The sequence below is a fragment of the Medicago sativa genome, chromosome 3, assembly GCF_051527215.1.
Source record: "Medicago sativa cultivar Bolivia chromosome 3, Bolivia_mono, whole genome shotgun sequence".
Lineage (NCBI taxonomy): Eukaryota > Viridiplantae > Streptophyta > Magnoliopsida > Fabales > Fabaceae > Medicago > Medicago sativa.
Window position 1 is genome coordinate 94,352,101 of NC_140751.1, and position 14,377 is coordinate 94,366,477.

Below are 14,377 nucleotides of genomic sequence, written 5' to 3' on the forward strand. Positions count from 1 at the left end.
CTCGTAGTTGGTAATTGCAAAGTTCTTAAGATATACATAACCAATTCATATTTATTAAATGAACTTTTTGTTTTGTGTGTCACAAGTCCTAACTCAATTGGCTAAAATGTCGAAATTGTTAGGTCGGACACAATCAAATGAGTTTGAACTCCGGCACCTCCACTTATATATATGGGTTTATAATGTCGAAATTGTTAGACCAGACGCTAAAAAATGGTTTGAACTCCTGCATTTTCACTTATATGTGTGAGTTTATAATTTCTGTCATTTTAGTCTATCTACCCAAAAATGAATGTTTCATGCTATATAAGAGATATATGGTTAGTTTTATTGTTAACTTCTGTTTACATTTCAACAATCGGTTCTATGGTGTAGTGGTTAGCACTCTGGACTTTGAATCCAGCGACCTGGGTTCGACTCCCGGTAGGACCTTTTTAATTTAATTGTTTTTCGGCAACTATCCTTTAATTGGCTAAGCATGGCCTCAAAGCTTTTTATAGAACGAGTTGAAAATAAATGCGTCAGGACAAAAAACCAATAAATAATTTGGAAATTCCCAATGTCCATATAAATTAGTGGTTCATGAATAACAATACTATTCTCCTTATCTAAGTAATAAATGAGATAATTGCTCGTGCGTGCACATATTTTAATTAATTCATGATCCATCAAATTTCTTTCTGGAGAGTGGAGTACTTGACGTTATGATACGGACTAGATTAATGTTGTTTGTCTCAATTGTGGAAGGAGAATCTCTTATTAGATTGTAGTTTAAGAAAATAATGAGTGATTTGGCTGGCATGGCACCGTTGCACAATCAACAATCTTTGACCTCGCCATCCGAAAGTGACATTAGGAGCAAAGCTCGTGCGGTTTGAAAACCCCATGCTCATACAGTGACACTCCATTTGTTGGCATGATAACGACTTTTATAAGGTAGATAAACTCTCTCATAACGTTATTTTATTTTTCAAAAAATCTTGTTTTGTCAAATTTGTATATAGATAATAAAAAGACAGATCTTAGATCAAGAAGTTATAGGTCAGAACTGTGTTATTGTCTTTAAAATGAGTTAGATGTAAATATTTTTATCTGTGTGAGCTGTAAAATTGTATTTGTTTTGGACGGGACACTAACCTTTTACCTTAAATAAAAATAGTCATGCACTATTTATCTCCAAGGAAAACTCATCAAATCGCAACATAAATTTACTTCTATAACACTTGCTTAGAAATAACTACCACACAGGCACGTACCTAGGTTAAGAGCATTTGAGGCAGCTGCCCCCACTACTTCATTCATTTTAGTATAAGTTCATGGATACTTTTATGTTTATCTCCACTAAAAATTATATGTCCTCACAAAAATTTATTGAATGCATGTTCTTGTGGAAGATCAGGATACACAACTATATATCATAAATTTGTAAAAATTTACTGAATTCATTTTTCATTTTCTTGTAATAATTAGAGAAAAAAATCATATTATTATTTTAAAATATAGAGATACGTAGAGAAATTTCGTTCAACATTCAAATATATTTTTGAGTATAAAATGACATAGATTTTGCATTCTTTAACATTTTACTTAGTTTGGTCATAACTATGTTATTAGTTTATCACTTATATATTGATGTGTTTTTATACAAACATCTATTGTGTATAATCTTGCTCCCATAAATCAAATTTTTTGAACCCGTCACTGCTACCACATACTTGATATTTTTTATCGTCAATGTAAAAATATTTTACGATGGCACCGTAAGTCGTATTTTCTCAAAGAATTTTGCTAGTAATGTATATTTTACCCCTTCCCTCTATGTTGTTCTTGGATCAAATTAATTTACAATTTCATGTGAACCTGCAAGTTCAGCTAAGGAGGATAATGACACTAACTCTTGAAGGAGTTATCAGAGGAAGTATCATACTTTTCTTTGTAAGGAGTTATCAGAGGAATTATCATATATACTTTCTTTTAAGGGGAGAGGAAGTATCATTCTTAGCAAGACAATTTGCATATTCATTTTCTTCGTGAAATTTTACATCAATTAAGTTTTTTCAATTCTATAAATCTCAGAATCTTTGCCTAAAAAAAAGACTCAAAATAACATATCCCAAAGAATTTGTCTTTCTTAAAAAAAAAATACCAAGATAGTTGAGGGCCCCAAGCTTTAGCTGACTACGGGACTACGGGAGTAGATATGATATTGAAAACTCAAGTGCTTAACAGAGTAACATGCAAATCCGAAAATTGCAAAAAGACACAATCTATTAGAATGGCGGGACACCTTTACGTAAAGTCACATTTCAATGTCAATTGACCTAAGAACCTTTTTTTTTATAAATAAAATTCAATTAAATAATGAATAGAATTGGCTGCCAGTAATGATCTAGGGGCACTGAGTTTGGATATTTGATTACTTATAGGGTCAGTCCAAAACCAATACTGCATAAAAAAAATAAAAGTATCCAAGATTCTATAAAGAGATATGTAACTATACGATAAACTCAAGTTAGCCATCCCTTTGCATTTTTATGTTTCAATTTAGTTTAGTTTCAAATGTTTTAAAATGTTAACAATGTTGACCTAGTTGACCTATTTTTTGTTTTTGTTTTTCAACAAATAATTGAGTTTGAATCCGTGACACCATTAATGTAGTAGGTTGTACATGTGTTTGTGACACACACTTGCATTCCTCATTAAAGATGGTCCAAAATTTTGTCTAAATATTTATGTTTTATAAAATGTGTGACTAAATTGAAAAAAACAAATAAAGTACTGTTGAAATAATTGAAAATTAAAATTAAGGACAAACAGAATAAATTGGCCTCTACATATAGATTTCAATTTGAACAAAGTAAATACATATATATTATACAGAAGTGAATTACGTCAATCAAAGGAATGTATTTTTCACTTTTTACTATTTGAAAGGTATCTACCTGTACATTGCATAATATAGTAAGCCAGGTAGATATCTGCCAAAAAGTGTCGGATCCCAAGCATAGTGTTACCCAAATGTGACATTATTTTCCCAGTACAAAATCACACATATGGTAAGAGCTAGTTACTATACTGGGCCCTATAAGTGTTACAAGTACCATATGGATTTTCTTCAAATTTGGGTGAGATGAGTTTTTTGTCACTAAAAGCAAATTGTACACGTGGTATAACTTAGTCTATATGATGTAGTAGTATATTTTCTACTGTGTCCTTGAATGTTTACGAAGGAAAATTAAGTGTTACTACTTGTGTAACGTTTTGGAAAAATCCAAGAGTACATGAATGAGGGGGCCTCTGTTTGTCCAAATAAAATCCCTTTCATATGGTCATGCCTGCATGCAGAGCATTTAAGCATTAAATTAAAAGAGAATATTCTACTCAAATAACTAGCAGTCATTTTTTCTGTAAACATAGTTTCTTTTTGTTGGTATATATTATTACACTCATCTCGGTGCTTATCACTGGTTTCTCTTTATGAAACATTGCTCTGTCTAGCTCCAAGAATGGGATTGGTGTCTAATCTTTTTATTACATTTACAAATTATACATGATTTTACTTTCTAGGCATAAATTCACGGATTTGAGTTGGTGCAGTAACAATTCCGTACAGTCACATAGTCAGCTATATCAGTTGCCCTTAAATCAAGGTTAAACGGTATAGATTTCAAATTCAGTATTTTAGAATTAAAAAAATAAATAAAAATCTTTGAAATCTAGACTGTTTAATCTTAATCCAGCGGCCAACGATTTGATTAAGTGTGTGAATGCACTGATTGTAGCTGCATGCAATCCAAATCCTAAATTCACTAGTGTAAACAGTATGTTGTATTATTATTTGAGGTTGTAGTAGTGACTAAGTTGTTCACTACTAAAAACATTATTAAAAGAAGACAAACTACTAGTTCACACACAGGTGAAATAAATTAGTTTGTTGGTACTATGTTTGCTATGAACCCATTAACGGAAAGAAAAAGTGTATAATCATTTAAGAATCATTAGTGGTGAGTGGTGACCGTACCAAATTAAAATTAAATTTTACTAACATGAAAGGACAGAACTATTATGTTGAGTCTCATATATGGAATCATGGTAATTGGTAATTCTGCTATGCTATGTATAATATCTCTTCACTTGATTCTCTCTCTCTCAATCACTCACTCACTCACTCTATGCAGTTTACTACACTAACTGACACTGTAGTACACATGCACACAAAGCCAACTGGCAAATATTGATTTCATTCACATAAAGATAAAATAAGAAGGCGAAAGGAGTGAGTGAGTAAAGGGACAAGCAGTTTACAAATTCTAGTGTGATTCGTTTGTTTCTCTCTCTCTTTTTGCCTCTTTATGTTATGTTAAATGTTAATCAATTATTATTATTATTTATTTATTTTTTCTCCTATCTCCACTCTTTCTCTTCTTCTACTTATACTCTTGAAAACAAACACATTAAGAAGCATAAGAGAAAGAAAGAAAGAAAAAAAAGAAACTCTAGTTCTATAGGTCCTTTACCACTCTACAACACTAGTTTTCATTCATTCATTTCATCACCTTACCAAAATCTATATATATAAGAGTTCTATCATCTTATCTTAGTACATTCATTCTTTAAGAAAATTTAGACAAGTGTTAGTTAAAATGGATATGTCAAATTATTCAGAATACAATAGTGAAAGTGAATCTGGTTGGACTAATTACTTGAACCATTCATCTTTTTCTGAAGAACATTTCAATAGGAAAAGTGGGAAAGTGGATTATGTAGGAAAAGGAGCAACAATGGAAGAAGAAGAAGAGGAGGAAGAAGAAGATTTATCCATGGTTTCTGATGCTTCTTCTGGACCTCCACAGTACTATCATGTAGAGGAAAATTACCAACAACCTTATTGTGTAAATTGGAATTCTTCAACTTCCAAAGAATCCAAAAAGAAGTGTAAAGAATATGGTAGGAAAAGTCAACAGTCTTCACCTCTTGATGATACTGCTAGTTCCCCTGTTCTTAACTATCCCAAGGTAACTCACAAAGCTAATTTAATCTCTTATTCGCATAATTATAACTAATTTTATTTGGAGGACTAATTAATTGATTCTATTTTAATTGAATAGAATAAAGTCAATTTCTCAGAAAATGGAGCAGTGGAGAATACACTTGATTTTTCCCCTTCTTTCTCTGCAACAAGAACAAAGGTATGTCTATGAACTATGTATCCAAATCCAACACATTATGCTTATTAGTTATTACAATGGTTACATAATTTATTGTGTTAAGCTAAATTAGTTAAGTCTTTGCAGAGAAAGTCTAAACTCCAGAAGCATTCAAGTTTCTTGGATGGTGGAAAACAAGCTTCAAAGGAACCAGGTATATATACATAATTAATTATTTAATTATATACATATGTGTATATTGTGTATTAATGAATGTTTTAAGCTAATGAAGGATTGTTTATGTCTTGATTATAAGGTGGTTTTAATGGAGATGAGAGGAAATGAAAATTGTAGCTGTAGCTTTCTCTGCGTCAGAAGCTAAAAGTAAGGGATGTGAAAAAAGATGCAAGGTGTTGAAGGACAAAGTGATGTAAAAATAAAGAAGGAACAGTTCTTTGGATGTAATTTTGCTGTTTTTTTAATATGTTTGTGTCCCACTGCCAATGCAGTTTGGAACAACGTAAGAACAGGTGTTTTTTCTGATTCCATTTTCTTAGTTGACATCATGGCAGACATGTCTTTTTGAATCTCTTAGGTCTTTCTTCATAGTCATCACATACTATTCCCCTTCAAATTCTGCCTATCATTATGTTTACTTCATCCCCTTTTTGTTTTCTCTATTTTTTTAGGTACTAAACCAAAAATCAAGTGTATATTTAGTTTGTCGGATTGTCGCTCAGTTTGGCAAAATAACAATATGTCACTGTGATTTTGCAGAAATCTTATTTTAAAGCTTCAACAAAATTATAGCGCCACAATGATTTCTTGCAAATCGTACGCATATCTCAAAAGTTAAAAATAAATACAATACACCCTTTCTTCAAAAAAAATAAAAATAAATACAATAAAAATTAATTGGGTCACATTTGGGATTCTTCACATGACAGAAAATTGTGGATAAGTGTTTGTAATTGTGGTCACAATGCAATTTGTAGGTGTTAAAATCATATTCATGAGTGGTCACAAACGTTTATCTAAAATAAAACATTGATCGAGAACACCATGATTAAAGTAATCAAATTAAAATCTTTTTTTGACCATATCATAATTATGTGCTATCAAATTAAAATCTTAGGTAACAGAAAATTATGACATGGTGACATATCGAAGTGCTCAATAACTATGGTTCTATTATAATTCACATGTCAACCAGTATTGATTTAGTTGATAAGAAAAAGGCTATCAGAAAGTAAGTACCGTTTAGGGGTGAACTCATCTGATTTCTGAAATGTTAAAAGGGAGGGTGAAAAATGGTATTTTTGGACTTTTCAATAATTTGTCAGGGTGAAGGTATAAGTGTAGGGGTATATGGTAAAATGTCCGAAAATTTAGCTCATGTTTCATACAAACGTAGGTTCGAATTCTGCAGTCAATATGAAATCATGTCGGATGATAAGATAAACTTAGTACATAAATCTCTAAGCGTTCCATCCATGAACATTTGAATTTTTTCTTACCCCTATGACTTTGAGTCAATGAGAGCCAAAAACAACTAAATATTTGCTAACCTAATAAAAAAAAGTGTATGTAACTTTCAATAGCCAATGTCCAAGGAAAGGATTTCCCAAAAGGAAGCAAATTTCCATTTGTACCAAAGGAAACAGCCAGCTAGGCAAGCCAGAAGGAAAAGATAGATAGGGCAGTTTTATTGTGACTAGTCATGAACATGAAGAAGTATATATGAAACCAAAAGTTATAGTGATGAATTGTGTCCCCACTTAATTAAGTTAAGCTATTGCCAGCCTAGCTCTCAACCACCTTGGGTGGGTAAATATGGCAACCAAAGCTGCTTGACTCCTAAAATAGACAACGTATCCAAATGAAACCAACACACAAGCTTCATTTTCAGCCAAAGCTAGTAACCCCACCATCATCTGATGCTTACCCACCTCAAATGTCATCCATACATAACACTTGGTACAATTATTTGTTTTTGTTTTTATATAGGATATCCAACAAAATCTTTTATTCAAAAGTGTTCTGTATCCTTCTCAGACTCAAACCAACGCATGGATCTATTAGAAATTTAATTTGGATTTTTAGGAAGCCGACACCACCCAATCTTTTCATTAGTCATCTCATCCCTGCCTCCTTCAAATACTATTAATAATAGGGTTAATTATGTTTTTGGTCCCTACAAAATGGCGACCTTGTAAGTTTAGTCCTTACTTAATTTTAATAGCATTTTTAATCCCTACAAAAAAAATTTGCACTCAATATTAGTCCTTACTCAATCCAAATTTGTTTAATTTATGCTTAAACTCTTAAGTTTTTTAACAATTTTTTACAGGCATGTTAAGAACGTTATTAAAAGGTCCTCCGAAAAAAATATCGCAAAAATTTGATTTCTACGTCCATATTTTTGTTACTTATATCTTAAACTTTTGTCGTTTTAAAAAATTCATATTTAATTTATTTCATGTTAAAAAATTATAGATTTTAGTAAATGAACCGTTCATAGTGTTCTAAACTTGTATAAAAAGAATCGTTAAAAAATTTAAGAGTTTAAGGATAATTAAACAAAATTTATTTTAGCAGGGACTAAAATTATAAGTAAATTTTTTTTGTAGGGATTAAAAATGCTATTAAAATTAAGTAAGGACTAAACTTACAAGGTTGCAATTTTGTATGGACCAAAAACATAATTAACCCTTAATAATATATCATTTTTGTTCATATTATATATATATTTTATTTTATTTTTGAATGGCTTGTTCATATTATATATATATATATATATATATATATATATATATATATTTAATAATTTACAAGGGTAACTTTTTCATAAATATATCCACAAAATCATAGTTCAAATACATGTAAAAAACATGATGAAAGTATTAAAAAAGAATCATCGTCCAAAAGTTACGAATTTCGTATGAATTAATACTTAGTTGATAATTCCCTCAAAAAAAAAAAAAATACTTAGTTGATAATTGTAGACAAGGTTGACTAGTCAATGTAAAATACTATTACATTATTATAAATTAAGTCTTACGTTAAATCAACTTATCATCGTCTCCTTTTTATCATCAAATGATCGACTTGTTTCACTAGAATTAGGGGTGTTGGTTGAATGATGCGTGTTAAAAAATAGTCTTGCATTTTTTTTTATCTATCAATGTAGTATGTTAATTTGTTGGAAAATGCTAATAGATGTCTTTAGGACATTGTTTAAGAAGTTAAAAGAAGAAAATTTTGCAAAGAAAATTGTGTATTTATAACTATGATTAATTGCGGGCTTCTCTGTTTTATTCCAGACTCTAATGATATCTTGTTGGCTGAACTGTTTGTTATCTATCACGGTTTAACCATGGCAAAAGATTTGGGTTATGCGGAGTTTGTTGCTATTTTGATTCTCTTGTTTGCATTAATCTTATTAATGGCACCGTTGAGAGGTACCATATATATGTTGTCCTTATCCAAGACATAAACACATTTGCTCCATCAAATCAATGTGAGGGTTTCTCACACTCTTAGAGAGGGGAACCAATGTGCAGACTTCATGGCAAAGCTTGGAGCTTCTTCTGATGTTGATCTTCTTCTTCATGAGTCGCCCCCTTATGGTCTTTTTAATCTTCTCAAAAGTGATGTTGATGGCACTTTGTTCCTCTGGGAGTAGTTAGTTTTTTTTTGTTTTGTTTTTTTTTTGTTGTTTCTGTTGGATTAATTATTTAATTAATCAATTATGGATTGACAATAATCAATTATTATAAGTCGGTGTCATAATATAAATTATGGTCTATTGTGTTAAGCACTAATTATATGATGAATTTGAGTGATTGGGCTTTTGTTACTAAATGGACCGTGATGGGTTGGACCATTTAGATAAGCCCAATGAGAGGTCCCTGCCCTCAGCCGTTTAGCTATTTAAACGTCATCCCATTAGACGGTTAATTATTCGGAAGATTGGTGAGAAAACCTAGAGCTAGACGGAATGAGGGTAGTTACCCCTCTCATAGTTGTCGGCGTTGTCTACGGTTATCCTTCATCAACCTAATTCAAAGGTACACAATCTCTTGTTCCTTTTGTTATTGATGATATGCTATAACTTGTATCTATTGATCTATGGCTAAACACTAAAAATTTCATCAATTGGTATCAGAGCCAATTAGATACAATTTATGGCTATACTTTTGCAATTTGTTATGCATCGTTTGATCTGTAAGTTGTTGTGCAAATTTCTTTCTCACCCTAATATATGGTTTTAGTTTTCAATCTGAATGCCAAAATTGTTTTAAGGGTTTCATGAATGCAACTGTTTTTTTTTTTTTTGTTCTGTGTACCAAATAGGTTTCGTCGATGTGAACCTTATTTGAATTGAATGAATGAATTCATCATATACAAGTAGAAACGGAACCTATATATACGTCTATTGTTCGTTCAAATTGACGTGTTGAAATTCATGAACCTGATATCTCCTTTAATATAAGAAAAAAGTATGTTGTGGAAAATCTATTTATGCCCTTATCCCTTTTATTGACAAAGGTCTCAAATATAGGGGTAAATATGGTCTTTTTCCTTACATGTGCTGGAAGATAATGTGGAAAACCCACTTCTGCCCTAATCCCTTCTTCTGCCCATGCTATAATTCTGCCACGCCATCAATTTAAGAAGGGTAAACTGTGTCTAAAAAGCTTACCCATGCTATAGTTTCATTGCTTTTAAACTGGTCCCATTTTTCAATGTCACTATGCAAATGTGCCTGCACTATCACAATTCAAATTTCGAAACTCCCCCCTAAATTTTAAAACACCAACCTTTTGAAATCATATATTCAAAATCACTTTCAACAATTTTTTCATTCTCACTTTTCTGTCTCCAAAAACAAGTGAGAGAAGAGAAATAATGAGAAAGATCAAGTTCTATATTTTTCCTTCTTTTCAAACTTTCTAATCTTCATCTTCTCCTCTTTAATTTTATTTTGCAGAAAACGTGAAAGTTCTTTACTCATCAAAACAAGTAGTTGAAGTGCTGCAAAAACATGATATTCAAAGTGTCTACAAGTTCAGATCTACAAGTTCATTTGATGTTTAAAGTGTCTAAAATTTCCTTTTTTCTTTATCTAACATATACCTTTTCATTATTTGTATTTATATTCAACTACAATTTTTTGGTCTAGAACTGTTATTGCAGGAAAGTTGAATGAAGTTTTTGTCTCTTCATCAATCTACAAACAAAGAAAAGAGACACAAGTAAGTAAACGATGAGAATTACTAAAATACTAATTGGTTTAATACATAAATCCTCATCAAAATAAGATTATTGTTCTTTAAATTAAGAAGATGATGAAGAAGAAACATAGATCAAAAAACATTTTCAATAAGAAAATCTTACACTTTTCCTATTAAGTGTTTTTGTTCACTTTTTCCTTTTGTATGTTTTAGTAAGCTCCATTTCTGTTCTTCCACCTCTTTTTTTCAGATGATTTAAAAGTTGCTCTCCTACTGTGATGTTCTGCAAAACAAAAATAACACACGTTTTAATTTTTTTACCAAACCAACAAAAAATGTTTTCAAAATCTGGGTATACATACTTTTTTGAGAGGGAAAAAATATTAAACAGAATAATAAATATCAAAATTTAAGATGAATTATTAATTTTTTCTTAATGTTTTTTAAAAAAATGAGTTTTTTTTATAGATATTTTTAAAAATGAGTTAAAATCTAATTTTCATTTAAACCATAGAAACAAAATATTCACTACTATTTACACATGAAATTCAAAAAGTAGATTATTAATAGGAAAAGTAGAAGTAAATAGTTTCTTTATCACATGGTTTCAGATTTTTGTTGTTATGACATGGTACATCACATGAGAGTAGTTGAGAACTCTGATGTGTCATGACAAAATTTTCTCTTTATCATTTTTCATATATTAAATAAATAAAAAGAGGTGTGATTTATGACCCCAAAATATTGACCGGTGATAATTTAGTCATGACTAATGTGAGTTGTCATTTCTGACCAACAAAATTGAGTGGTGATAATAATATTTTTGGTATAATGTGTGGAAGGAACTTTGTATTTGATTTCAACTAAACTTCAGACAAAAAACACATGGTAGGTAAGAAAAGAAAGAAAAAAAAAAGGAAGGAGGAGAAAGTACAATAGCATTAACGGAAACTCAAATTTATATCTACCCTGTCATTCTGTCTCTCAATTTGCTTCTATGTTTAAAAAAAAAAGAACAGGAAAGAGGAGAAAGTACAATAGCATTTGTGTTGATATAAATCTCAGGATCAACCATAGTACCTGTAAGGAAGGGTAACTAACTATTAAAACAATATAAGCAACATAGGAAACTCAAATTATCTCAGTGAATCAATAATCTTCAGATCTGGACTAGACAAGGGTTAAGTTCCCAAAGAAACACTAGAAAGACACATGAATCTACAATATAACATACAAAATAACATACAAATATTGATCCTGTTTTTTTTTTCTCCTTTTCAAAACAGCATCTTTTATTAGTTTAGTTTAGATTTAAGTTTGTAGATTTAAGTCAAAAGTTCGGTGCTTAAATAAAGCCAAAAACTGTCAAAGACACCATACAATAGATGAAAAATTCACACTTAAAATAAAAATACTATATAAAAAAACACATAAAAAAAGCATAAGATGATGTTCTGTTCAAGATACTGTTAAAAATAATAAAATATCCAAGAAAGTTTAGATCCAAAATCAAAACTTCAATTATTTTTTATTTTTGATGCTGTTAAAGAGAGCTTACATGCTGAAGGTTTCAGACCTGCTCCTAAACTCCATGCATGAGATCGAATTGGTCGAAAATTGTGCTATTGGCAGCGCAGCTACAGTGTCGATGTTATTGTTTTTAAAAATGGAACACATGAGAAGAAAGTAAAAGATGATATGGTGAGAATGGTAGTGTTGTAATGGAGATTGGAGGCCTGATGGTGGTGGGGCGCTGCCACAACCCATAGAAGGAGGAGAGAGGTGGCTAGGGTTTGCTTGAGGAAGAGAGAACTTTCTGATGAGGGAGGAGGAAGAGAGAGAAAGGTAAAATTAAATATGTTTGTGTGTGTGTGGTGTGGGTTAAGGAATAAAAGAAAAGAAAAGAAAAGATAAAATTAATATAAAATTTGTGGGTGAGGAGTCATCTGCAGCAACGATTTTTTTTTAATTAATGACATATATAAGTGTTTGTGTTTTAATATATAAGTATATACTGTAACCAAAAAAATAAATATATAAGTATATATTAATCAATGTTTTTTTTAAGGAATATATATATAAACCAAATGTTAATTAGGTTTCCGTTTCCTCTCAAAAAAAATTGGTGTATATAAACCAATTATGTTTTATCCTAAACAATTTTTAATCCTAAACAAACCGTGTATATATTATAAACCAATTATGTTTATACTAAACAAACCGTTTGTTTTAGATTTTAAAAAAAAAATGTATTTTTCTTTGTATTTCTAAAAATGGATTTTTTTTAAAATTTACTCAAAAATAGTAAAAGTTATTTCAAACTCATTTGATATGAATTAAAAAAGAGATTTTGACGTTCACTAACTTAAATATTCATTGTTCGAAATTTTACATAGTAAAAATCACATATTTTCTCAAAATCACATCTTTCAAAATTTTAGTATAAAAAAAATTATAACTAAATGATGAAATACTTAGAATGACATTTTTAGTTAAGTTATTCAAACGAATTTTTCATTTGGATATTTCCTTCAAAATTTCTTTGTTAAATTTTTTTAACAAAAACATATTACAATACAAAAATCTATTTTTAAAAAAAACTATAACAAACAGACCCAAAATAGACCGCATACATTAATTGTTTCCTCCCTAAATGTTTAATATTTTGCATGATGAATATATGCTGATTAAAATGTAGACTTACTGCTATTTTTTGGGTAAATTCAACTACTACCAACCAAAATAATGTAGAATCTCAAGATATTTGTCCACTACCATGACCAAAGCCTGTAAAGTTTAGATTCCTTTATGAAATACACTATCCAAGGATAATTGATATAAACCAATAAACATTATCAATAGGACGTTTTGTCAAAAAAAAAATTACCATTAGGACATCATGTATACTCTCTATACCATTCATATAATTAAAAGGTATGACCATTATTTTCATTTTTGAGTTTCACCATTTTTTTTTTACTATCTGCAATTAACTAAATTAATAATATAAAAAATTAGATTATTGCACATCAATTCACGATTTTGTTACAACATAATTAACTTCCATATTTAAACAAATTAATTTCTTATCGCAACGCTATAAGTAAAATCTTACAAATTATTTAAACTGAAAATCATGTGTCTTTGATGGACAAAATACAAGCCCAATACAGAAGCACATTTCTCGAGGTTCATACCCATATTTATGTTAATTTAGAAAGATAGCATATATTATAGTTTTAAGTGTATAAATCATCACTATCAAAATTATCATTATCAAAATTAATTACTCCCTCCGTCCCGGAATATCTGACCCATTTTTTAAAAAAAAGTGTCCCAAAATAACTGAGTCATTTCAATTTTCAATACAACTTTCATCATTTCCAATACAATATAACTCTAATTAATACTACTTTCATCATTCCCAATACAATATATTCCACTTTCCCCTTTATTTATACATTTTTCTTAATCTGTGTGAAAAACCAAACTGGCTCAGATAAAACGGGACGGAGGTAGTATAATAAAGTACAATATATCAAAGTTTTTTTTTAAGATGAAACAAATTGTAATCGATACAAAGCTAAATATATGTATTACATACATAAGAAGTTGTTTATGATAAAAAGTTAAAAATAATTATTAAACTGGGGTCAAGTAGCTGTTGGTGCAAAATTTAAAATAGTTATTAATTTAATATACACAGGACAAGTTGTCGCTGATACAAAGTTCAAAATATTTCTTATGCACAGGACAAATTATTTATGATAATAATTTAAGAATAATTATTAAACAAAGACAAGTTGGCATTGATATAAATTATAAAATAATTATTAATTGTTATACATGGGAGAAATTCACCATAATAAATAAAAAATTTGAAATAACTATTACACATGAAGTACAACTTATTCCCAATAAAAATTTGAAAATATACTTTTAATTTATTATCATAAACCGAAAGAATATTAGTTGCCAGAAATCCAATTTTTT

The 14,377-nt window shown here is 29.9% G+C and overlaps 1 protein-coding gene, 1 long non-coding RNA gene and 1 other non-coding gene across 4 annotated transcripts; 2 read left to right on the forward strand and 1 right to left on the reverse strand.

The window, feature by feature from the left end:
* The first annotated feature begins 360 nt into the window (after positions 1–360).
* Positions 361–432, forward strand: TRNAQ-UUG (transfer RNA glutamine (anticodon UUG)). The gene has a single exon. It is a non-coding gene; the product is annotated as a tRNA-Gln (tRNA).
* A 3,668-nt stretch (positions 433–4,100) lies between these two features.
* Positions 4,101–5,781, forward strand: LOC146942196 (uncharacterized). Its single transcript, XM_085756143.1, has 4 exons — positions 4,101–5,015; positions 5,109–5,189; positions 5,295–5,361; positions 5,464–5,781. The coding sequence occupies exons 1-4, from the start codon at positions 4,644–4,646 to the stop codon at positions 5,490–5,492; spliced, it is 549 nt and encodes a 182-aa protein (XP_085612269.1). The 5' UTR covers positions 4,101–4,643; the 3' UTR covers positions 5,493–5,781.
* A 4,395-nt stretch (positions 5,782–10,176) lies between these two features.
* LOC146942197 (uncharacterized) lies at positions 10,177–12,301 on the reverse strand. Of its 2 annotated transcripts, XR_015032608.1 has the most exons (4): positions 11,943–12,301; positions 11,421–11,464; positions 10,548–10,667; positions 10,177–10,380 (listed from the first exon to the last, which is right to left on the reverse strand). It is a non-coding gene; the product is annotated as an uncharacterized LOC146942197 (long non-coding RNA). The 2 variants fall into 2 exon arrangements; XR_015032609.1 differs by lacking the exon at positions 11,421–11,464 and having other exon boundaries at positions 11,943–12,261.
* Between the last annotated feature and the right edge of the window lie 2,076 nt (positions 12,302–14,377).